At 49.6% G+C, this 25,505-nt stretch overlaps 1 protein-coding gene across 1 annotated transcript; it reads left to right on the top strand.

Moving 5' to 3' along the window:
* The first annotated feature begins 16,337 nt into the window (after positions 1-16,337).
* On the top strand, positions 16,338-23,859 carry GAL3ST4 (galactose-3-O-sulfotransferase 4). The gene is made up of 4 exons (XM_079952024.1): positions 16,338-16,592; positions 19,096-19,265; positions 19,458-19,779; positions 22,405-23,859. Exons 2-4 carry the CDS (start codon positions 19,153-19,155, stop codon positions 23,221-23,223), a joined length of 1,254 nt encoding a protein of 417 aa, XP_079808150.1. The 5' UTR covers positions 16,338-16,592; positions 19,096-19,152; the 3' UTR covers positions 23,224-23,859.
* Positions 23,860-25,505: the final 1,646 nt, after the last annotated feature.

Raw genomic sequence — 25,505 nt, 5'->3', positions numbered from 1 at the left:
CTTGGAAACTTGAAGGTTCAAATACCTTCTTGGAGCTTTTAACAGCTGCTACTGCTGTCTTAGCAAACTCATCAGCAAATCTCTTTGGAGGTCTGCCTTTTGTGGCTCTTTGTGACCTGCGAATTAGCCGTAGGTCTTCAACACTCTCCTCTTCCTTCTTAGGAGAAAAGTGACCTATTGTGAACAATGGTTCCTCCAATTCTTGATCAGAGCCTTCAGAGGGTCGCATAGAGGCTTTTGCACTCTTGAAATCCTCTGAATCACCCGATTCAGTCTCAGACTCAGAATCAGGACCTTCATCAGTGGGTGTGGGTTGTTGCGGCAGCTGTGGCTGTTGCTGCTGCTGTTGCTGTTGCCTATCCTCAGTCTCATCACTGTCATCAGGATAGCATTGGAAAATTCCCACATTCTCCCCCCACTTGGCATTGTACTCAACACTTCTTGTGAGCTTAATTGTCTTAGAGTCAGTCATCAGTATTCTGTAAGAACCTTTCTGATAACCTAGAAAGATACCATGCAATCCACGCTTGCCTAACTTGGAGCTTTGTGGTGTGTGAACCCACTTGTCCGAACCAAAAATTCTCATGTGTTTGATGTATGGCTTCTTGCCAAACATCTTCTCATAGGGGGTACAACCAATCGCTGAAGATAACCTGCGATTATAACTGTAAACAAAACAAGAGAGAGATTCGGCTCAATAACTCTCTGGAAGATTTGCATCATGCAGCAAAGGTTTTTAACCCTTGAAGCAATGTCTGATTTGCCCTCTCGCAAAGTCCATTCTGCCATGGTGAGTGAGGACTAGACAAATCGTGTTGAATTCCTTTCTCAGTCAGAAAAGCTTCAAATTGCTGAGAAGTGAATTCCCCCCCCCACAATCAGTGAAAAAAGTCTTTATCTTTTTACCATGCACATTTTCCAACCAAGCACAGAATTACTTGAACCTTGGAAAAGCCTCTGATTTCTGCTCGAGATTGTACACATAAATATACCTGGAAAATGCATCAATGAGAACCATGAAGTACCTGTTTCCACCCAAAGAGGGCGACAGTGGACCAACTAAATCAGCATGAACAACCTGGTATGGTTCTGTAGCTTGCCTACTAGACACCTTACCTTTCACAGCCATTTTCACCTTGTTTGCTGCGCATGCCTTACACTTCATGTGGTACCTGCAGGGTTTAAAAGTCATACCTTCAACCAAGGCAGGCATTTTAGATACTGCCTCAAAATGCAAATGACCAAATTTCCTATGAAAATCATGAATACATCCTGCATGCAAACTTTTGTTAGAACCTGCAATGCAACAAGTTTCATCCTGCACAACATCATCATAATACAAAACAAACAAACGATCAACATATTCAGCATGCAATACATAATCGTTTTTCTTTGTGATGGTGCACTTCTTGTTCTTGAAGGAAATGACAATTTTCCATTCATTTAGCTACGCAACGCTGAGTAGATTGTGTGAGGCATCTTGTATCGATAAGTCCAAACTGTGAAGAACAACAGTTCCGTAGCCTTGACTGGGGATTGTGTGGTCATCCACCTGATGAATCGCACCTTCCTGCGGTGTAAAAGACACGAACAGTCGCTTATCATTGCATAAGTGTCTGGTGGCACCCGACTCAATCACGAAGAAAGATCTAAACGTCTTCTGGAACTTTGCAACCTTTGGAGTGAAGCGTGAGACCATTGCCTTGTGCTGCGTTGTCCTGGACACCGGACCTTTGCCTTTGCCTTTTCCACACGATGAGCTTTCGCTGCGCTGCTCTGTCTTGGCCCTGGGAAATCTGCATTCCCTCTTCATATGGCCTAGACGTCCACACAAGTAGCATTTCACTGCCTTCAAAGCTTTGGCGCCATCTGGTGGTTCCACTGCATTCTGGGATGACATCTGTGAAGACTACTCCTTACCCATGCAGCTAGCACCTCGGTGGTCTGCTTCATTCAGAATCATGGCAGTAACATGCGCTACTGTGATCTGAGCAGTTGGCTGAACAGCAATCTGAGTGGCAACGGACTCCCAACGTGAACCCAAAGAATGTAGTATCATGAAGGAATACACAGCCTCTGGAAAGGTGAGTCCTCTCTGTTGCAGCTCATGTCTCAGATTCTGCATCTCCATCAGATGTGTATGCACATCTGCACCTTCAGCAAGTGCCATATCATGCAGCTTGGCATAGTAGAAAAAAGAAGCACCAGCTTCTGTCCTCAAATGAGAATCTCTCAAAGTGTCCCAAATTTCTCTGGCTGAGGTCTTATCACACAACAGACAGAGCTCTTCTGGGGAGACTATCAATGTAAGAGTTCCCCTTGCTTTGGAATCCTTAGCTGCCCATTCATCTGATATTGGAGCTGGGGGGGGCGTCTGTAATAACTGTAAACAGACCTTCTTTTCGCAGAAGAGCCTCTGTGTAGAGTACCCACTCCGCATAATTCTTCTTATTGAGCTTTGGAATCCCAAAAGCATCAGCCAGTCCTGCATTAGCCATCTCTGCTGCTTTAAACAAGCTGTGTCTGTGTACAGCTGCTTCCAAAAGCACTTGTAAAAGTACTTTCGGTTTTCAAGCCTCCCAAGCCTGTGAGCCCGTGCCGCGGCAAACGGCTTTAAAAGTTCAAAGTCCAGCCATAAAGCCATTAATTAGGAGCTGGCAGGCTGCCCGGAGCATGAGCAAATACCTCTCATCAATCATCTTGATGCGCAGATAACGTCCGATCTGTCCCTCTGCCTCTGCCGGCATTCTGATCCTCTGTCTCTTTGTTCCTCTGCCAGCAGCCATTAGTTCAGTCCGATTCCGTTTTCCTGGGCCTGGAACCAAAAATGTGAGATTTTGACCAGCTTCTGCCCATCTGAAGCTGATACAGGCTCATCTTATCTTGAGCCCAAACAGAGTAGTCCACACAGCAGAAGGATAAGCAGTATGTGCCACATTCTTAACTTTATTTACACTTCTATGCTGAGAGAATACAAACATGCATCTTGCCTCTGCGAGAGCAGAGAAGCAACTCCTCTCGGAAACAAAGAACACCGAGAGAACAGTGAAAAACAGGAAAACCAGTGAACGTCACATCCAGTCTCCCATTCCCGTGGGAACCCAACAGTAACTCTGACTGTGGAATGCAAAACAATGCCTTGTGACAGCGGTTGCTGCTCAGTGAGGGAAATAGAAACCAACATTTACTGGCGATGATCTTATCCTTTTATATTCTTCATCAAAAGATTTCAGGGCCTGGTTGAAGAGGAGCATTTTTGCCGGGCACCTAAAGATGGTTAATGATGTGTTTAAATATTATTTTCTGGTCTTATTCTTATACTTTGTCTCGCTTGTAATAGAGTTATGCTGTTATTCTAGAGAATGCACTGTGTGTGGATTGCAAACAAAAAATAACTATGTGGGAGTCAGGGGGGGGGGTTAAAAGTTATATTTCCTGTTGTTACTTGACTCAGAAATAACCAATATCTGTACTCCTGGAGACATTCTTATTATTCTGTACCTAGATATCATTTTTCAAAATAAAATAGAGCATACAAAGAAAGAAATGCTGGTGTGAAACTTAGTATTTTAACTTTTTTGTAAGATTTAACATATTGTGAATTTTTCCCAATTTCACTGTTTTATATTTTATTGTTTTTATTTTTATGTTTAATCTTTTTGCAAGCTGCTTTGAGAGGCGCTTGCTTTTACCATCAAGCGACATTTTGTGAAGCAAGTCAGCAGATACCTCCCCTGTGGAGAGGCTGGTCTCCCACATGCAGCACCAAGGAAAGGACTGCGAGGTCTTCCTTGCGGAGGCTCCTCTTAGCAGCAGAGGTGGGCGATTTGGGGAAGGACCTCACCACCCACTGTGGCAGAGCACCCACTTTCCGGGAGGAAAGCCCCAGTTCAACCACGGCTGGCATTTCCTGGTGGGAAAAGGCTCCACCCCAAACCCTGGAGAGCAGAGGAGACTGAGCTCGTAGGAAAATAACTGAAAATCAAGCTGCCAAGATCATGAGGCTGTTCTACAACGGAATGCAGTGTGCAGTTCTGGTCACAAGAATGATATTTTGGAGCCGGGAAAGTTTCAGAAAAGGGCCACTGAAAGGGTCGTGGGGAATGAAGTGATTTCCCTGAGAAGGAAGGTGGCAGCGTCTGGGACTTTTTAGTTTAGAGAAAAGAATAAGAGGCGACACAATAGAAGTTTGTAAAATGATACCTGGCACAGAAAAAGAGGACGAAGTTTTCCTTGTGGGAAGTTTTCCTTGTGAAGCTGAAGGTTGAAAGAGGCAGGACTTCTTCATGAAGCACAGAGTTAGACTGTGGAACTCCCTCCCTCAGGAGGACTGGACACATCCATGCAGAAGGAAGGGGCTCAGGAGGGCTGCTAGGCCATGGCTTGGCTCTGCTTCCAGATTCCAGGTCCTGGAAGCCGCAGGAGTGGAAGGAAGAAGCTGCCTGTGCTCGGATGCTGGGCAAATGGGTCTTTGGCCGGATCCAGCGGCCAGGCTCTTCTAATGTTCTAATGTTTTTAGAAGGCCTCTCTGGAGCCATCTGTGCCCTGATTTTCCTCTCCTGCTCCCCCGCCCCGCCCCGCCCCACAGCAGACAAACCCCACAGCGCTATAATCCCTTTGAGGGATTAGTAGGGGACAATCGGAAAGAGACTCGCCATCCGACGCCCTGCCGGGAAAAGGATTAAATCAAGTCTCGGGAGGCTGAGCCCAAGGCGGGCAGGAGGAGGAGGCCCTTCCCGGGACTCCTTCGAAGGCTGGCGCTCTCCGTCCCTGGAGCCTGCCCCCGCCAGGGAGACTTTGGCTGCTATTCCTGCCTTGCAGGGGGTCGGGCTAGATGACCCTTGGGGTCCCCTTCCAACTCTACGATCCTATATGGAGGGGAACCACACACACACACACACACACAGAGCGGATGAATGAGCGGCACGGCCTCCCTCCCGCCCGGATCCCGTTCCCAGGACAAAGGCGGACAAAGGAGCCTGTGTCTCGGTGCCAGCGGAGCGGGAGGCGGCCCTGGAGCCTGGGATGGGGCAGGGGAGAAGAGGAGCTGCAAGGGGAGGAGCGGCGCCCACCCCCAGAGAGGGGCAGGCAAGCAACCAGTGCCCCTCCCGCCCCCCGCCGGGGCCAGACGGTGAACCTGCCGGGGCCTGTTTCTTCCTCTGCGTCTCTGTCTCTCTCTCGGATGCCTCGTCAGCTGCCTGCAAAATTGCTGACTGGGGTGGCGGGCGGGGGTCTGGGCGGCTTCGACAGGCCTCCACTCGCCCTGGGGCAGCCACCTGCTTTGCCCTTCCCCCACGCAGCCAAGTCTTGACCCCTCCGGGTCAACCAAACACCGCTGGGCACCCGAGGCAGACTCTCCCCTTACCCTGGAGAGCAGAAGAAACCAAGCCTGTTGAGGAACGGTTGAAGGAGTGGAGTATGAGAGGCAATAGGACAGCCATCTTCAAATATCTCAAGGGCTCTCCCATGGAAGAGGGAACAAGGTTGTTTTCTCCTGCTCTGGAGGGTAGGGCTCGAACCCAAGGCTTCAAGAAAGGAGATTCAGATTCAGCGTCAGGAAGAACTTTCTGGCAATAAGAGCTGTTTGAGAGTGGAATGGGCTCACATGAGAGGCTGTGGACTCTCCTTCCTTGCAGGTTTGTAAGCAGAGGTTGGATGCCCATCTGTCATGGGTGCTTTCACCGAGATTCCTGCATTGAAGGGGGTTGGACTAGATGACCCTTGTGGATCCCTTCCAACTTTACAATTCAGTGATTCTAACAATCATAGAAACATAAAGTTGGTAGGGTCCCCCAAAGGTCATCCAGTCGAACCCTCTGCAATGCAGGAATCGCAGCTGACCATGAGCCCTGTAAGAAGAGCCTGCTGGATCAGGCCACAGGGGGCCCATCTAGCCCAGCATCCTCTTCTCACAGCGGCCAACCAGATGCCCCCCAAACAGGACTGAGCACGAGAGCAGCTCCCCCCTCCTGGGGTCACTGGCAACTGGGATTCAGAAGCACGGCTGCCGATCAGAGCCACCCCAGCAGAGCCACTGAGGGCCCTCTCTTCCACCATTAAAGTCATCCAGGTTGGTGGCCATGGCTGCCTCCTGTGGGAGGAAGTTCCACAATTTGCACTGCATAAGGAAGGCCGTCCTTTTACCTTTCCTGAATCTTCCAGCATTCAGCTTTCGGTGTTGGGAGAGAGGGAGGAGAGCTGAAGATGGAGTGGTCATCCAGTCACATCCCTGTCCTCTTTTGCTGCCCACTGTGCTTGGACCACAGGGCATGTGAGGCCACAGCTGGCCATCGGGTGAGACGTGAGGGGGGGTGGCAAGTTGCCCTGGCCCCCAACTGCACCAACCCCCCCACCCTTGCACGACAGGGGCAGTCAGGGCAAGTGTCAGGAGCAGGTCACTCAGTGCAGCTAGCTCTCTTTAGTCAAAGAAATGGAACATCTCAGAAGGCCAGGCTAGGGAGCATGTCAACTCTTCCTGGTAGGTCTTGCCCCAATGAGGCAGTTGCAAGGACTGAAGGTCTTTCCCCAGTTGCCTCAGTCTCCTCCTCCGTGTGCTCCTTCCCAAGCAGTCTGAGGCTCCTTTGTCTCGCTTGTCTTTGCTCTACCCTCTTAATGCCTCTTCTGGTTCAGGGAAAGCAACTGGACAGGAACTACCCCACACAGGAGGGGGAGGCACCTTCAAGTCTTCACCAGCCCCACTCATCTCTGCCTCTTGGCTTTTGTCCTCCTACTCTCCTGCTTCTGTTTCTGCCTCTCATTCTGGACTTCTTTCTGCCACAGACTCTTCCTGCTCACTTAAACCCTGTTACTCCTTCAGCTTCTGATACCTCCTCACCCCCGTCTTTTCCCCCTTCTCCCTCTGACCCTCATCGTTGTCTCACTACCCCTTTCCAGGCTCTGCGCCTTCTTCCGCTGGGAATTCCCCACCTGGTTCCTCCCACCATTCCTCTGTAGGCACCCACTTCATGACAACACCACTAGCATCCTTAGGTCTGCAGGGGCTCCTCCTTGCCCCCCGCCTGCCCCAATCCCAGAGCTTACCTGGTTTGAGCTGGGACCATTTTGCAAAAGAAGTGCTCTGCCACTGAGATACAACCCTTTCCTTTTTCTTTTAAAGTGGCTGGGGGAGGTGGAAGCCCCTCTCTCTCTGGGCTGCCGTGGAAAATGGGGGCTGGTGCTCTTTTGTGGGGACTTGGCCTGGAAGGTCCCTCTGTCCCTTTGGCGCCAGGCTCCCTGCTCAGGGAATGGAAAGGTACAGACTGGGCTCCATCCAGGACACCTGGCATCCAGAGTGGGTGCCTGCCAGGAAAGGTCCTTTGGGGTCAGGAGGAACCGTGACTCAGCAGGTGAGACACCGGAGTCTCCTCGCTCCCATCATCAACAGAGGTGGGGGTCCTGGCCCCAGATCCTTTTCCAGCCAGGATTGCATCTGGGAGGTGTCAGGCTACAGCTGCTCTGCACATTGATTGTAAACTTCCAAGTTTACAATTCTGTGATTCTACAATACCCACCCTGCTGCTCCTCCCAAAAGAATCCAGAGCAGCCTTACAACATAATTTGAAAAATACAAAAAAAGGAAAAGGAAACACATTTTCTGTGCAGCAATTCTTCTGTCCTCACCTCAGAATACAGACCTGGGTGAACAGGAATGCTTCTATAGAGTCATCGAATTGTAGAGTTGGAAGGGACCCCCAAGAGTCATCCAGTCCAACCCCTGCAATTCAAGGATCTTCACTACAGTATCCAAGGCAGAGGGCCATCCAGTCTCTGCTTAAAAACCTCCAAGGAGGGAGAGTCCACTGCCTTCCGAGGGAGACTTTTCCATTGTTAAACAGCTCATGCTATCAGAAGGTTCTTCCAGATGTTTAGTCAAAATCTCCTTTCTTTCATGCCCAAACGATGGTGACAAACACACATCACCAAGGGGGGACCCCCAAGGGTCATGTAGTCCAACCCCCTGCAATGCGAAGAATCCGTCATCATGGAGCCTCCAAGAAGGAGAACTTGAGTCTTGTCTCTCTCTCTCACACCCCACCCCCACCAGCGGTGGAGGCCGGGAGATGCCGTCTTTAAAGCACTGAGGGTTCCCTGGCCATTGCATCACCAGCACCTCACAGTGCTTGGGGGTTTTGCAACAGCTGCAGCTGCTTCCAGGGCAACTTCATCAGAACATGAGAACAGCCTGAGGCTGGATCAGGCCAATGACCTGTCTCACAGCAGCCAACCAGGCATAGGATTCACAAAGAGCATGTTGCCGTGGTCTCAGCAGGAGGACATTACAGCAGCAGGCCCCAGACTTCGTTGGGCTGCTCCCGGCTTAGTCCCATAAAATCACCCTCTGTGCTGCCTCCCTACCCTATAAAAAGCATTATTCAGAAGTGCGGGTTGCACAAGCTGCTCAGGAAGATAACAACACAGTCAAATTTGGAACAGAAATGATTAATTGCACATTTCTTCAAAACCCAGTTAAAGCTAGTTTAATTAAGTCGGCCAAATGGGTGAACTTGGTTGAGGGATATCACCTTTGGCAAAGCCTGATGGTCCTATACACTCCCACCCCACTAGGGAATCCCCCAGGGGGCTCTGCCACCCACTTTGGGAACCGCTGCATTAAGGCATGGGGTGGGCAGGGCCAAACTGCCTGTACCCAGGAAAGACCATGAGTAGTGTGCCAGTCTCATACCTGGGCATCAGCACTCCACACCACCCAAGCCAAGCCAACCGTCTGTCATGGCCATCTGTCAGTTGAGATTTGGCATGGCAGGTTGTTGTGCTAGATGACCCCTGGGGTCCCTTCCAAGGCTACAGTTCCATGAACCTCCAGCCACAAATTTCAATCAGGGACTCGTTCCTTTGCAGCAGGGGCACAGCCTCTCCCACAACAGGCCATCCCTTGGACACGAGAACCACCTCCTGGCTCCAGACTCAGTCTGCTGACTCCACTCCAACCTGTCACGGCCTCTGGGCATTGACTCAAGGCCTGCACACCTCCCCTGGTTCAGAGGGAGGAGCAGATACACACGGAGGACACCATGCCCCTCATCCCCACATGATGGAGCCCCCCAAGTTGGCAGCGGTCATGGCTGCATCCCACGGCAACAGACCACAGAGTTTTAGATGTACATACTCATTGGGTGAGCCCACTGTGATTAGGAGCAGGGGGAGAAAAATGTCTCCCCACCCACATTCCTCAAGCCATGCACAACTTCTTCTATTGTGTTGCTTCTTCTTACCAGCCTTTTCTCTAAACTCTCTGGATTCCTGCATTACATTCTATGATTCTAACAGCCCACCTTTCTTCATAGGGGAATTGCTCCACCCCCTGAGCCTTTTGGTTGCATCCTGGATAGCTCACTTGGTAGAGCAGGAGACTCTTTTTTTTTTTTTCCCAAATACATTTTTATTGAGGTTATACACATAACAAACATACAAACAGATACAAAAGAAAAAAATTATAACAAAACAAAAAACAAAAAAAGCGTCAGGATATACAAGCCAACTTTTTCCTCTCTCTAACTATACAAAGATAGATTAATCTGACTGTTTCACAAAACAGTAAACGATTAAAAAAAAAAACACACACACACACACACGCAAAAACCACCTCCTGGACTTCCTTCCATCCTTTTGGTAAGTATCAAATATCTGCTTCCATTACGTATTTGATTTTTAATCTATAGGCCTAAATTCACACGCTGGTAGTATTGTTCTGACCCCGCCAATCACATTAAGCATTTATTCCAATATAGTTCCAGTATTTACTCCAATTTTTCAGAGATTTCTGTTCATCGTGGTCTCTTAATTTACCTGTTAATTTATCAAGCTCAGCATAATTTATCATTTTAATTTGCCAATCATTTATATTGGGGATAGTTTCCACTTTCCAATATTGTGCCAATAAAATTCTCGCTGCTGTGGTGGCATAGAGGAATATCGTTCTATCTTCTTTCTTAATATCTTTACCCGTCATTCCCAGCAAAAAGGCTTCGGGTCTTTTGGGAAAAGTGTATTTAAATATTCTTTTAAGCTCATTGTAAACCGATTCCCAAAAGCCTTTCACCTTTTTGCATGTCCACCATAGATGATATAGGTCACCCTCCACCTCCCCACATTTCCAGCATTTCTTATCTTTTAGTCTATACATTTTGGCCAACTTCACAGGGGTGTGGTACCACCTATATAGCATCTTCCAAACATTTTCTCTCAGAGACATACATGCTGTAAACTTTATATTACAATTCCACACTTCTAGCCACCTTTCAAAATCGATATTATAACCAAAGTCCATTTAATCATTGCCTCCTTCACCTCCTCGTCCTTTGTATACCACTCTAAAAGTATGTCATAGATTCTAGATAGGGTTTTGTTTTTACCTTCTATTACTTCTACATTGAATTTTGATTTTTTGTCATCAAAACCCAACTTCTTCTTGTCCTCTTTTAGCAAATCATTCACCTGGTGGTATTGCAACCACCCAGTGAATAGGTTTTTTATCTCTTCATAAGGTCTAAGTCTTGGCCCTTGGTCTGTTTTTCTTAACATTTCCTCATAGGTGGCGTTTTTTCCCTCCATGTTTGTTTTCTTCACCGTTAAAGCCTCAATTGGTGAGATCCACCATGGGGTCTTTCTTTCAAGGAGATTTTTATTCCTTTCCCATGATTGGTATAAAGGTCCTCTAAAAATATGATTTAGAAAGCTCTTGTGGACCTTCACTTTCCCATACCAAAGGTACGAATGCCATCCGTACCAATTATTAAAGCCTTCTAAATCCAGTAGATCTCTATTCTCCAGTTTTATCCAATCTTTTAACCAAAGTATGCAGGCCGCTTCGTAGTATAGACTTAGATCCGGGAGAGAAAAGCCCCCTCTTTCTTTTTTATCTATCAAAATTTTCATTTTTATCCGTGGCCTTTTCCCCTGCCAGATATACTTTGCCAAGACTCTCTGCCACTCTTTACATTGTTTTAGGTCTTTAAGTATGGGGATGGTCTGGAATAGAAATAGCATTCTAGGCAGAATATTCATTTTGACAACAGCTATCCTCCCCAAAAAGGAGAGTTTCATCCTCCCCCAAAATTCCATGTCTTTCTTTATACTCCTCCAGGTGACATCATAGTTATCCTTATATAAATTTATGTTCTTAGCTGTGACCCATATCCCGAGATACTTCACTTTCTTAATTACTGCAATTTCCGTCCTTCTCTCTAAATCTATTATTTCTTCCTTTGTTAAATTTTTAACCAACATTTTGGTTTTATTTTTATTTATCTTAAGTCCTGCCACGGCTCCAAATTCGTCAATCTTTAGTAAAGCTTCTTTTACACTCTTTTTTGGGTCTTCTAAAGTTAGTACGATGTCATCTGCGAAGGCCTTGATTTTATATTCCCTCTTTCCTACCTGCACTCCTTTTATTTCTGTTGCCCCCCTCAGTCTCTCATTCAGTATTTCTAGTACCGTTATAAACAGTAAAGGGGACAGGGGGCAACCCTGTCTAGTTCCTTTATATATACCAAAATATTCTGTTGTGGTGTTGTTTATTACCAATTTTGCCTTCTGTTCCTTGTATATTGCTTCTATCCCTCTTCTAAATTTCTCTCCCATTCCCATCGTTTCCAGACTTTTCTTCAAGAACTCCCATGAGATGTTATCAAACGCCTTTTCAGCGTCTATAAATACCAAGGCCGCTTGTCTGTCTATACTCATATCCAAATATTCAATAATATCTATCAGATTCCTTACATTTTCCCTTAATTGCCTCCCTGGAAGGAAACCCGTTTGATCTTTATGTATTTTGTTGTTCAAAACCTTTTTTAGTCTTTCTGCCATTATATCTGTGAATAGTTTATAATCATTATTTAATAATGAAATTGGCCTATAGTTTTTCACTTCCAGAGTATCTGCATCTTTTTTAGGAATCAAAGTAATATATGCTTCCTTCCAGGTGTTCGGGATCCTTCCTTCCTTTAATATATTATTCATCACTTCTCCTAGCACTGGGGATATTTGGTTACTTAATGTTTTATAATATTTGGCCGAAAGGCCATCTGGCCCTGGGACTTTCCCACTTTTCATCCTTTTAATAGCCTTTTTTATCTCTTCTTGAGTAATTGTCTGGTCTAATATCTCATTTTCTTCTTTTGAAATTCGTTTTAGGTGATGCACTTGTAAAAAGTGGTCTATTTCTTGCTTTGTTTCCTTTCCTCTTTTATATAAATCCTTGTAATATTTTTGAAATATCTTTCTTATCTCTTTTGGCTCTTCCACAATCCTTTCTCCTTCCCTTATCCTACTAATCGTATTTTGTTTTCTTCTTTCTCTTATTTGCCACGCCAGGTATTTTCCTATCTTATTTGCTGACTCAAACGTTCTCTGATTCATCATTTTAATTTTCCATTCTACCTCTTGGTCGATTATTGTAGAAAATTTAGCTTGTAATATCTTTATATTCTGTTTTGCGATCTCCTCATTGGGGTTGATAGTCAACTTTCTTTCATTTTCCATAATCTGTGTTAGGATCTGTTCCTTCTTTGTCTCTTTTTCTTTTCTTACTTGACTATTTTTCTGTATTAAGAAGCCCCTCATAACTGCCTTTCCTGCGTCCCACACAGTCTCTATAGCAATTTCCCCATTTAAATTCCATTTAAAATAGTCTTCTATTGTCTCTATTGCCTTATTTACAATCTTCTGATCATTAAATAAAAATTCATTCATCCTCCATCTAACCGTTCGGATATCTCTGCCTTTTAGCTCAATGGAGACCGCATTATGATCAGATATAGTTCTTGGAAGAATTTCCGATTTAGTTAGATTTTGAGTTAGTTCCTTCGAAATCCAAATGCTGTCTATTCTCCCCCAACTCTGATTTGGGTTTGAGAAGAAAGTATATTGTTTTGTAGTGGGGTTTTTAAGTCTCCACGCATCAATCAGTCCCAGATTTTTTACCATATCAAAGAAGGATCTCGGTAATTTACCTTCCTTCTTCTCCTGTTTTTTTGTTGACATATCTAGGTTTGGGGACACCACCCCGTTAAAGTCACCCATCAATATCATTTTTTGGTCCATCCATTCCATCAATTTGTCTCCTAATTCCAAATAAAAGGCTGATTTTTTATCATTTGGGGCATATATTCCCACAACAATTATTTTTTCTCCCTGAAACACCATTTGAACAATGACTACTCTCCCTTGGTCATCTTTGTATAATAATTGTGGATCATATTTTTCCTTTATGTATATTACCACCCCTCTTTTCTTCACTCTATCTGATGTCACAAAATCTATTCCCAATCTCTTATTGCTTAGTAATCTCTTATGCTTATTTATTATGTGCGTCTCTTGGAGACATATTAAGTCACAGTTCTTTTTCAGTAATATGTGAGTAATCTGATTCCTTTTATTTTTATTGTTCAATCCATTCACATTCCAGAGCAGGAGACTCTTAATTCCAAGGTCACAGGTTCAATCCCCAAGTCGGGCAAAAGATTTCTGCATTGCAGGGGGTTAGACTAGATGACCGCCATGGTTCCTTCCACTTCTACAATTCTATGATCCTCATGGACATCCAATGAACCTGAATTTTGGAAGATTCAGGACACCTAAAAGGAGATGCTTCTTCATGCAGCACATAAACTACGGCACTCCCTCCCATAGGAGGCAGTGATGGCCACTGTCATAGTAGTCCCTGACAGCCACCAACTTGGGTGACTCTAAAAGATGATTCTGCAAATTTATGGGGAGGAAATAAGGCTCTGGCCATGCTTGGAGGCAGCCATCTTTCTGAACACCAGTTGCTGGACACCCCAGGAGGGGCGCGTTCTTCTTCTGCTCGGACTCTGCTTGCTGGTTTCCCACAGCAGGCAACTATTCAACCACTGTGAGGTCAGGATGCTGGGGGTCAGGGCGGGGGTCAGGAGCAGCTCAGCAATAACTCACAGTGTCAGCAAAGTTAACCCTTTTTATTCCAAGAGGAGGCCAGCCTAGTGAGCACAGCAACTCTTCCCCCCAATGAGGTGGTCTCCTCCTCCCCGAGTCCTTCTCAAGCAACTGGAAACTTTTTCACACTGTCTGTCTCTGCTCCACCCTCTTCATACCTCTTCTGGCTCTGGGAGACCAGCAGGGGAGGGGAGTGTTGGTTTCTGCTCTCTTCACTGTGCAGCGAAGTGCTTGTCACGAGACAGGTGTTTACATTCCACAGTCAATTGCTGTTGGAGTTTCTCACGGGAAAGGAGACTGGATGTGATGTACACTGGTTTCCTGTTTTTCACTGTTCTCCCAGTGTTCTCTCCGTGCTTTAGAGGAGAGAGGATGCTTTCTCTGCTCCGGCAGAGGCAAGATGTTTTTCTGTAATCTACCAGCTTTGGAGTGTAAATAAAGTAATATAGAGTATGTGGCACGTACTCCTCATCATTCCGCTGTGCTTGGGACTCTGCAAAATCAACAGGGAGGTGGTTGCAGCAGGAGGAGACACTCTGGCTTCTTCAGCAGCCTTCCTCCTCTCCAGCCTCTGCATCTGAGCTGCTCTCTGCTCCAGCCTCTTCCTGCTCGCTGAACCCTGTTGCCTCTCCAGCAGTTGACACCTCTTCCTCCCGGGCTGCCCCCTCTTCTCCCTCTGACCTCTCATCGTTGTCCCACCACCAGTCCTCTAGTTCTATGCTTTCTTCCCCTGGGGGCTCCCCAGCTGGTTCCTCCCACCACTCCTGGGCTCTGGCCAGATGACCCTGGGCTGATTCAGGAGGGCTCTTCTTACGTTAATCATTTCTGCAAAAGGGCTCTGGAGAGCTGCTGCCCCTCCCCACTGGCCACATCTGCTTTGCGCCATGAGAGACCATCCCCAGGGGTGGGAGTGGAGGGGGCTGGCTCCCCTCCCCTCCTTCCTAGGCCAAACTGTTGGGTGTGCCTGTGTGAGAGAGAGCGGGGATGGAGGCAGCCAGCTCCTAGGAAGGAGCCAGAGAGGTTGCGAAAGAGCCTGCAAGGGCAGGGAGCCAGAGTCCCACCTCTGGGGGTGCTGGGGGGGGGGGGAGAGATGAGCCCTGCACATTGGTGGGGGGGGTGAGTTAGTGGGGGGGTGTTGAGGCAAGCAGGCATCTCCACAGCTGACAGCCAGCCTTTGCTTGCCAGGTATAATTTGCTGCCAAAGGTGGTTGTTTTGGGGGTGACGTTTGTTTGTGCAAGAGAGGGGGGAGTGGAGAGGGGGTGGGGGTAAAAGAGAGGCCTGGGGCAGGCAGTGGGTGGGGGTGGCCTTGCCTCTTGAGCTCAGGCCCAGCTGCCTGAGGGGGGAGGCCAAGAGGGTGCCCCCTCCAGACTGAGATGGAGTCACACCCCTGGGGTCCACTTGCAACAGCAGCTCCTCGGGGTTTATGAGGCCACGGGGAGGGTGCTGCTCTTGCACCCAGGTCCTGCCTGTGGACTCCCCACTGAGGCACCTGGGTGGCAGCTGGACTCAAGGGGCCACGGCCATGATGCAGCTGCAGGCTCTTCTGACTTGCTGTGTTAACCCTGACATGAGATGCTGGGGGGGGGGCGGTGTTGGACTTGAGGCCTCCTGTTGCAAGGCGGAAGCTCAGCCTCTTCCCTCGGTGTGGGTCTCCCTCTGTGTGTCCCTCCCCAGAGCAGGCCCTATAGAGCGGAAAGAAAGACAGTTGCAGGATCGTAGTGTTGGAAGGGGTACCCAAGGGTCCTCTAGTCTGACCCCTCCGCCATGCAGGAATCTTCTGCCTCTGGGGCGGGGACACTTTTGCCCCAGCAGGAACCCCTCACCTTGCAGGCCATGGAGCCTCCAAACATTTAGGGCCCAAAGAGCAGCTGATAGAATCATAGAAGGGACCCCGAGGGTCACCTCCCCATCCCTCTGCAATCCAGGAATCTTTTGGCCCCAAGTGGGGCTGGAACCCATGACCATGAGATTAAAAATCCTAAAATATCCGGGGGGGGGTCAGGGAGGGGGCGTCTGGGTTGCTGAAGGAGGAGGCACTGAGCCGGGAAGAAAGCGAACCCACGCACCGCAGCATTCAGCCCCGAAATCCAGCAAAAGAGAGAGAGACTCCAGAGCATGTGCAGAGTGCGCTTCCTGCCCCCTGAGGACCCGCAGGAGACTGGCTTTGGGAGCAGCGTGCCCAAGGAAGGGGAGGGGACGCGGGGCGAGCCTCTTGCAGGGCGCGGGACGGCGGCGGCGTTTCGCTGCTCTTTTCGAAGCGGCGGGGGAGAATCGTGCACAGCTCCGTCTCCCCCCGCCATTCGGCCGTCGGCCGGGGAGAGGGGCCGGAGAGGGGCTGGGGCGGCGCAGACAAAAGACGGCCGGCGGGCGGCGGCGGGGGAGGGGAGAGAAAAGTTGGGAAGGCAGAAGGGGGCGGAGAGAAGGAGGGAAGGAAAAAGTTCGGGAGGAGAAAGAGGAGAAGGACAACGCAGGGAGGGAAGGAGAGAGGTGGCGGAGCTCCGCCACGCCAGTCTGCCCCCCACCCTCGGAACGAGGGGTTCCTCCGAAGAGGCTCGGATCGGGCTCTTCTCCCCAGCCCCCCAGGATGGAATTGAGGCGCCCGGGCAACCGCGGGGGGCGGCTCTGAGCAACACCCCCAAACACACACTGCCCTTCCCAGGTGAGGCGGGAGAAGCTGCGCTTCGGGTGGGAGTAGATGGGTCTGATTCATTGCAGGGGAGGGCAAGGCGGAGGAAGGAGGGAGCCCCCCCCCCCCGCATCTCCGGTGGTTAGAACTCCCCTCCCGGCTGGTTGCCCTCTCATGCATTTTCAGCTAGTCTGCATGGACAGATGATCCCCCCACCGGAAAAAAAAAAGTCCGGGGCAGCAGAAGCGAAGCCGGAGCTGCGGGGGGGGGGGCTGGGGGGCTGGTGAGCAGAGCCAACTTCCGCAGCTGGGTCCAGACCCAGGGGCGGGGGCAGTTTAAAGCGCAGAGAGGGAGAAGGCGCTCTGCACGTGCCCAGAAGCCGCTGTGTTTCGCCTTCTTCCGGAGGGTAGCCTCGGCAGCGGGAGGGCGGGGCGCCAGGCCCCCGGGCAGGGCGTGTGTTCCCGGGACAGCTGGCCGGCAGCTGCTCCGCTGCGGGTGCCAAGGGAGCCACGTGGGGGAAGCCGGCCCTCGCCCCCGGGGCGCTCCGAGAGGGGTTGCGGGGGGAAAGGGCAGGCGCACGGCGAGGAGGCGACAGCGCAGAGTCACACAACTGTGGCACTGGGCGGGACCCCCAGGGGTCTTCTAGCTTAACCTCCGGCAGCACAGGAGTCACCGCTAAGGCATCTCTGAACGCGGGCCAATCGACGTCTGCTCAAAAACCACCCGAGAAGGCGAGTTCGCAACCTCCCGAGGGATCTTACCGTCGGATGTTGAGTCGGAATCCGTTGGTTTGGGTCCTCTCCTCCGGAGCAAGAGAAAAACAAGCTTGCTACCTCTTCCATGTGGCAGCCCTTGGGATATTTGAAGATGGCTATCTCGTATCTCCTCTCGGTCTCCTCTTCTCCAACTCCCTCAAGCCTTCCTCACTCTGCTTGGTTTCTAGATCTCCTGGACAAGCAGACCCTCCTTTACCCCACTGGAGACCGGGGCAGGGGGCAGACAATTGCTCAGGACAGGGCTGGTTTGGGGAGCCCTGGAAGGACATTCAGAAGAACCTCAGAAGAGCCTTTCAGGAAACCTGCAAGCAGGATCTGGGCCAAACCATCCTGGCTACTAGCCCTCCATAGCCCTCTCTTGCAAAGCCAGGCAGGTCGTGGCTATTGTTTCCTCCTGCAGGAGGGAGTTCCCCAGTTTAACTAAGAAGGGTTTTCTCTTGTCTGCCCTGAATCTTCCCACGTGAGCTTCGCTGGCTGCCCACCAGGGAGGAAACTGCTTCTCTGCCCATTCTTTCCATGCCAGGGCCCTCAAAGACACTCCTGGAACTGGCTCTCTCTCGGCTGCCACAAGGACCAAGGAGCAGCCTTGGGAGGGGAGGGTGGAGGATGCGATCCCCTCCCACTTTCCTTGCAGCAGCAGGGCCCATTGGGCTGTCCCAGCCCCGACCCACAGAGGCCCCTTCCTCCCCTGGTGCCGCCTAAGCCTCCTCCGCAGGGCTGCTGCCATCTGCCAGGCTGCTCCAGGCCTTCTAATCCTCCTAGTCCTTAATGAGGAGTGGCAGGCGGAAGGCAAAGGGCACGCGCCAAAGAGGAGGCAGCAGCAGTAATGGGGTGGCTGAGGCTCTCCCAGCCGTCCTTCCCCAGGGACATGGAGCCCCTGACTCAGTGGAATGCCAGCCTACCCATCTACCTGGTTTGTCTGGGGCTGGGACGTTTGTTCTTTTGAGGGAGGGGGCTTCCTTCCTTCCTGCCGCAAGCACAGCCTGGCTGCTTCCTCATCCTTCCAGACACCGCAGCAGCAGCAGCTGGGTTGGGCCGAGATGTGTGCAGAGTGGGAGGGAAGGCCAGGTGTGGGGCGGGGAGGGCCAGGACCAGTGTTGGCACTGACCAGGTGTTGCTACTGCACACCCCAGAAATGGCTGCCTCTTCTGTGCTGGGCTCCAGGATGCAACTGTGGGGAGTGTGACACGGGTGTGGGGTGAGGAAGGCCAGAAGCAGCTCTGGGGAGGAGCCCCATGACCATCCTCTGACTGCCCCCCACAGGCCAGGCACCTCCAGGAACTGAGCGCAGAATCTGCCTCTTGCTTCCCTCTGGAGTTTCAGCAGCCCTGGATGGTCCTCAGGTGAGCTCTCCCTGTGGGTGAGGCTGAGCAGAGGTTGTTGCCCATGCCTGGGAGGGATGGAGCAAGCTTCTTTTCCACTGCTCTGAACCAATGGATTTATAGCATGATAGAGTTGGAAGGGATCCTGAGGGTCATCTAGTCCAACCCTCTGCACTGCAGGATTCAGATGACAAGGAAGGAAGGGACAAATGGCAGAGGAACAAGCTCCCTCAGAAGGTGGTGGACTCTCCTTCCTTGGGCTTTTTTTTTTAAAGCAGAGACCACCTGCTTGAGCTGAGATTCCTGCATTGCAGAGGCTGGACTGGATAACCCCCAGGGATCCCTTTCAGCTCTCCAGTTCTATGAACTTGAGACAAATGAGGGGCATGATTTGAGGGTCTGTTTTCTTCCATTTACAAACCTCCTCCTCCCCTCCAGGGTTGTGGCGTCCTGGCCTGCCCCTCTCTCGCCCTGCCCCCCAGAGACCAGAGGACCATGAGGGTCCTCTATGGGCACTGCTGCCGCTTCCAGGTGCTGTGGGCCGCCCTGGCTGTCTCCATGACCATCGGCTTCACCATCCAGCTCTTCGGGGTCTCCTTTCAGAAGAGGTAACTGTTCCACCTTCCTTGCCTTCAGAACCACCCAATGCTCAGCAGTGCCCCCGGTGGCCACTCAAGCCAATGCCATAGAATCCTAGAATTGGAAAGTCAGACGAGAGACCCAGAGGTCATCCAGCCCAACCCCCTGTGACACTGAGGCTGGCCAGTGAGGGCTTCTCTGATCTCCTCTTCCTCCTCCAGGGCTTCCTTGTCCCAGCTGCCTCCGACCCCCTGGGCTCCCCCTCTGCCCAAAGCGGAGCAGGAGGAGGCGGAGGGGCGGCCAGGACACCGCTGCCAGCCGAGACGCCACCTGGTCTTCCTGAAGAGCCACAAGACGGGCAGCAGCACCATCATCAACCTCCTGCACCGCTTTGGGGACGCCCGGGGTCTGCGCTTTGCCCTCCCCGCCCGCTACCAGTTCAGCTACCCTAACCTCTTCCAGGCACGGCGGGTCAAAGGGTGGCATCCCGGAGGGCGCCCCTTCGACATCCTCTGCCACCACATGCGCTTCAACTTGCCAGAGGTGAGACTAGGTGGGGCTCAAAGAGTGGGGCTGGGGGGCATGTGGGGGCATGTGGAACACTCTGTCCCAAGAGACTAGGGCCCTGCGGGACTTGACATCTTTCCACAGGGCCTGCAAGATGGAGCTGTTCCGCCAGGCCTTTGGCCAAGGCGCAGTCTGACCCCTTCTCTCCTTCTGTAATCCTCATAGAGCTCTAGCCCAATGGTTAACATTAATTTGATTCTGAATTGATTTTGGAATGTATTTTAATTAATTGACTGTGTGGTTTTATGTACACTGTGCTATTTTTACTTATTGTTAGCTGCTCTGAGCCCAGCTTTGGCCAGGGAGGGCGGGATACAAATAACATTTGATGATGATGATGTGGAGGCTGGTGTCTGAACCAGTGCCTCTGTAATGCACCCTCTCAAACTTGTGGGCATCTAAGGAGAGTGAATGTTGGAAGATTCGGGGCAGATGAAAGGCAAGTCCTTCTTTGTTAAACTGTGGAACTCCCTCCCACAGGAGGCAGCAGTGGCCACCAATTTGGGCAGCTTTAAAGGAGGATCAGACACACCCATTGGGGAGGAGAAGGGCTATTGATGGCTACTAGTCAGTCGGAGTTGAGGCTCCAATACTTTGGCCACCTCATGAGAAGAGAAGACTCCCTGGAAAAGACCCTGATGTTAGGAAAGATGGAGGGCACAAGGAGAAGGGGGCGACAGAGGACGAGATGGCTGGACAGTGTTCTCGAAGCTACAAACATGAGCCTGACCAAAGTGTGGGAGGCAGTGGAAGACAGGAGTGCCTGGCATGCTCTGGTCCAGGGGGTCACGAAGAGTCGGACACGACTAAACGACTAAACAACAACAACAGTCAGTCGGAGGCGGTCATGCTTCTGAATCCCACTCTTCTGCTCAGACCTGGCTTGCAGCTTTCCCATAATGGGCATCTGGTTGGCCACCGAGAAAAGGAGGCTGGACTAGATGGGCTTCCATTGCTCTGATCCAGCTGGATCCCCCAGGGCCAGATAGTCCAGCCCCTGCAAGGCAGGATTCCCCAGAAAACTGGTGGCTATCCATGAGTAGGTGCAGGCGAAGAGGGTTCCCAGCCTAAGCCCCGTGCAAGAGTGGAAACTTGGGTTTCAGATTTGGGGGACTGAATGAGGAATGGCTTGACATCCACCTAGAAGTGGGCTGTTCCAATGGCAGTTTTAAAAGTCTTTCAGACCCTGTGATGCAGCAGCAAAAGAAATAAAGGCGTTTCTAGGCTGCCTCACCAGAAATCGAGCGTCCAAGGGAGTCCATTGCACTGTTGAATGGCTCTTCCTGTTCAGCTCCCTCTACCATTCCTCATAGGGCTTGGTTCCCAGACTCTTTGTCATCTTGGTCACCCTCCTCTGCACACCTTCCAGCTTGTCAACATCCTTCTTAAATTGCGGTCCCAGAATTGGACACAGTATTCCAGGCATGGTCTCACCAAGGCAGAATACAGGAGTACTATGACTTTCCTTGATCAGGACACTAGACTTCTGCTGGTACAGCACTGGTTTATTTCTTTTCTAGATCCTTTTCACATACACAGTCATACCTCGGAAGTACGAACAGAATCCTTTCCAGAAGTCTGTTCTACTTCCAAAACATTCAGAAACCAAGTGCAGCTTCTGATGGGCTGCAGGAAGCTCCCCCATCAGGCATTCAGGTTCCAAAGAATGTTTGCAAACCAGAACACTCACTTCCGGGTTTGCAGCATTCGTGAGCAAAAACGTTCAACTTACAAGGCGTTCGGGATCCATGTGTTAGTTTCTGTTTGCCACTGAGCAGCTGCTTAGAGTCACAGGACTCTGTTTACATTCCAGAGACCTTCCAGACTGTTGGAAGTCTCACGGGAGACGGATGTGACGTTAGTGGTTTCCTGTTCCTTTGTTCCTTTGTTTCAGTTGCTCTCATAGAGAGAGGATGTATATTTCTTTGCTGTCTGCGTAGTAAGAAATAAAGCATAACGATGTAGCCATAAATCTCATCACTTCCGCGTGCTGCTTTGATTCTCTGCTGAATCGGAATGTGCCTGGAAGCCTCATCAAAGGCTCAGGTCGTTAATTATTCGTCGGAGGGCGATTCCGAAGGACTCAGCCAGAAGATGAACTTTATCAGCTCGGCCGAGTGGAGAGTCCGACACCAAGGTACAACTGTAGTGGTACCTCAGTTTAAGAACAGTCCAGTTTAAGAATAATTTGGTTTACAAACTCTGCAAAACTGGAAATAGTGTATTGGTTTGAGAACTTTACCTCTGTCTAAGAATGGAATCTGGATGGTGGAAGGGCACCGGCGGTGGGAGGCCTCATTAGAGAAAGCACACCTCGGTTTAAGAATGGTTTTGGTTTAAGAATGGACTTCCGGAACGGATTAAGTTCGTAAACCGAGGTACCACTCTATTGGCAAATGCAGCTTGGTTTTCTACCCAAGTGCAAAACTGGACATTTCAAAGACTCATAGAACTGCAGACATGTGTCTCTGAGCAAGTGCCGAGAGCCTGTCTGTTGCCAAAGGGCAAATTGGGCCTCAGACACACATGAGGCTGGGGGATTTGGAGGACCAGACTCTGCCCCACATACTCCCTCCAACATGTCTCCTTCTCCTTCCTCAGGTCCAGAAAGTCATGCCCCCGGACAGCTTCTACTTCTCCATCGTGAGGCACCCCGTCTCCCTGGCCGAGTCGGCCTTCTCCTACTACCGGAGCGTTGTCCCTGCCTTCCGCCGCGCCGGCACCTTGCCCCAATTCCTGGCCTCGCCACAGCGCTTCTACCGCCCCAGTGAGAGGGGCAACCACTATGCCCGCAACCTGCTGTGGTTCGACTTTGGCCTGGACCCACCAGCAGCCCCGGGCCTGGCCCCAATCCAGGCTGCCCTGGCCACGCTGGAGCACACCTTCCACCTGGTCCTGCTGACGGAGCACATGGACGAGTCGCTGGTGCTCCTGCGCGATGCCCTCTGCTGGGGAGAGGAGGACATCCTGGCCTTCCGCCACAACTTCCGCAACCCTGAGTCCATCCGCCCACTGGCGCCCGTGGAGGCTGCCCGACTCCAGGCCTGGAACAACCTGGACTGGCACCTCTACAGTCACTTTAACCGCAGCTTCTGGGAGCGTGCAGAGCGCTTTGGCCGTGCACGCCTGGCCCGGGAGGTGGATGCCCTGCGGCAGCGGCGAGCAGAGCGGATGCAGCAGTGCCTGCAGGGAGGGGGCCCTCTGGAGGCGGGGCAGATTGCGGACGAGCGCATCCGTCCCTTCCAGTTTGGGCAGGCCCCCATCCTGGGCTATGTGCTGAGGCCCAGCCTGGACCCCGAATGGCAGGCGCTGTGCCAGCGTATGGTGACTCCCGAGCTCCAGTACAAGGACCTTCTGGATGCCAAACAGTTTCCTCCGCCCCCCCAGGGCAACGGCTCTCAAGCCGGCGGGGTGAGGTAGCAGTGGCAAGCGGAAGGGGGTGCAAAAAGGCCAACTGGCCCCCAACAGGCTTGGCATGGGCTGGGTGCTGAAAGCACTGAGGACCAGAGCTACCACGAAAAATCTCATTCTGCCCACATTTCTGGGATTCCCAGAAGAAGCTCCCTCTGGATGTTGGGAGATTCAGGTGGAAGGAAGGGCTTCTTTGTAGAACTATAGTATTGGAAGGGACCCTAAGGGTCATCCAGTCCAACCCTGGCAATGCAGGAATCACCACTAAAGCATCCGTGGCAGATGACCATCCGACCTCTACGCAGAAACCACCAAAGGAGAGGAGGGACTTTATGCAGCCCATCAATGGCAATAAATAAAAAAAATAAAATAAAAAAAAATAAAATAAAATAAAATAAAAAAAAATAAAATAAAATAAAATAAAATAAAATAAAATAAAATAAAATAAAATAAAATAAAATAAAATAAAATAAAATAAAATAAAATAAAATAAAATAATTCCTTCCAGTAGTACCTTAGAGACCAACTAAGTTAGTTATTGGTATGAGCTTTCGTGTGCATGCACACTTCTTCAGATACGAAAGCTCATACCAATAACTAACTTAGTTGGTCTCTAAGGTGCTACTGGAAGGAATTATTTTATTATTTTATTTGTTTTGTTTTGTTTTGTTTTGTTTTGTTTTGTTTTGTTTCGACTATGGCAGACCAACACAGCTCCCTACCTGTAGCTACATCAGTGGCATAGCATGGGTTGCCAGTGCCCAGGGCAAGGCAAGTATTTTGCACCTGGGGCAGGTGCCCCGGTAGCACCCCCACATGCTATGCCACTACAGCCCATAGTTAAATGTGGCCACTGCTGGGTCATCAGCTTCATTTTTTTTTTTTTTAAATAATTTTTATTGCATTTTTCACAAAAAAGAACAAAAAAAGCAAATTTTCACAAACATTACAAAAAGAAAAGTTTTCACAAACATTGCAAAAGAAAAGAAAACATAGACAAAAAAAAAAAGAAGAGAAAAAAGGAGATTTTAACATAAAAAAAACAAAAAGAAATCCCTCACTTTCCAATTATAACCTTCAAAACCTTATTTTCCTTACTTCCACCCGCCTCCCGATCTTGTATTCTATGTAATAATTAGTTCAGCAAGCTCAATCTTTGTTCATTTTGATTCTTGATCCCTCCCTTTGTGCTCTTATTTAACTCAGTCACTAGAACCCCTTCTTTCCTTTTCAATGTCCTCAACATTCAAAGATTTTACAGTGTTTTTGTAGATAGACTTTAAACTTCTTCCAGTCCTCTTCCACCTGCTCTTCTCCTTGATCTCGAATTCTGCCAGTCATTTCAGCCAGTTCCATATAGTCTATTACTTGCATCTGCCATTCTTCCAGAGTGGGTAGATCTTGTGTCTTCCAATACTTTGCGATGAGTATTCTTGCTGCTGCTGTAGCGTACATAAAGAAAGTTCTATCCTTCTTTGGCACCAATTGGCCGACCATGCCCAGAAGAAAGGCCTCTGGTTTCTTCAAGAAGGTATACTTAAATACCTTTTTCAGTTCATTATATATCATCTCCCAGAAAGCCTTGATCCTTGGGCACGTCCACCAAAGGTGAAAGAATGTCCCTTCAGTTTCTTTGCATTTCCAACATTTATTATCGGGCAAATGGTAGATTTTTGCAAGTTTGACTGGGGTCATGTACCACCTATATATCATTTTCATAATATTCTCTCTTAAGGCATTACATGCCGTGAATTTCATACCGGTGGTCCACAACTGTTCCCAGTCAACAAACATAATGTTATGACCAACGTCTTGTGCCCATTTTATCATAGCAGATTTTACCGTTTCATCCTCAGTATTCCACTTCAACAGCAAGTTATACATTCTCGACAATATCTTAGCATTGGGTTCTAACAATTCTGTTTCCAACTTTGATTTTTCCACCTGGAAGCCAATTTTCCTGTCCAAATGATAGGCCTCTCTTATTTGAAAATAATGTAACCAGTCTCGCACCTTATCCTTAAGTTTCTCATAGCTTTGCAATTTCATTTTATCTCCCTCCTGCTCCAGAATTTCCCAATATTTTGGCCAATTAGATTCCATATTAAGCTTTTTTAAGGCCTTTGCTTCCATAGGTGAGAGCCACCTAGGGGTTTTATTTTCCAATAAATCTTTGTATTTCATCCAGACATTAAACAATGCTTTCCTGACAATATGGTTTTTAAATGTCTTGTACACTTTAGCCTTACCGTACCACAAATATGCATGCCACCCAAAAACGTTATCATATC

Source organism: Podarcis cretensis (genome assembly GCF_951804945.1).
Source record: "Podarcis cretensis genome assembly, chromosome: 13".
Classification (NCBI taxonomy): Eukaryota; Metazoa; Chordata; class Lepidosauria; order Squamata; family Lacertidae; genus Podarcis; species Podarcis cretensis.
This window is presented reverse-complemented; position numbering and strand designations above follow the sequence as displayed.

What these genes read in the sequence shown, in the direction of transcription:
- GAL3ST4 (XM_079952024.1), top strand. Translation starts at nt 19,153, where the DNA reads ATGAGGGTCCTCTATGGGCACTGCTGCCGCTTCCAGGTGCTGTGGGCC. An exon ending in GGGGTCTCCTTTCAGAAGAG is followed by an intron (nt 19,266 to 19,457) that starts GTAACTGTTCCA and finishes TTCCTCCTCCAG; the next exon opens with GGCTTCCTTGTCCCAGCTGC. An exon ending in TGCGCTTCAACTTGCCAGAG is followed by an intron (nt 19,780 to 22,404) that starts GTGAGACTAGGT and finishes CTCCTTCCTCAG; the next exon opens with GTCCAGAAAGTCATGCCCCC.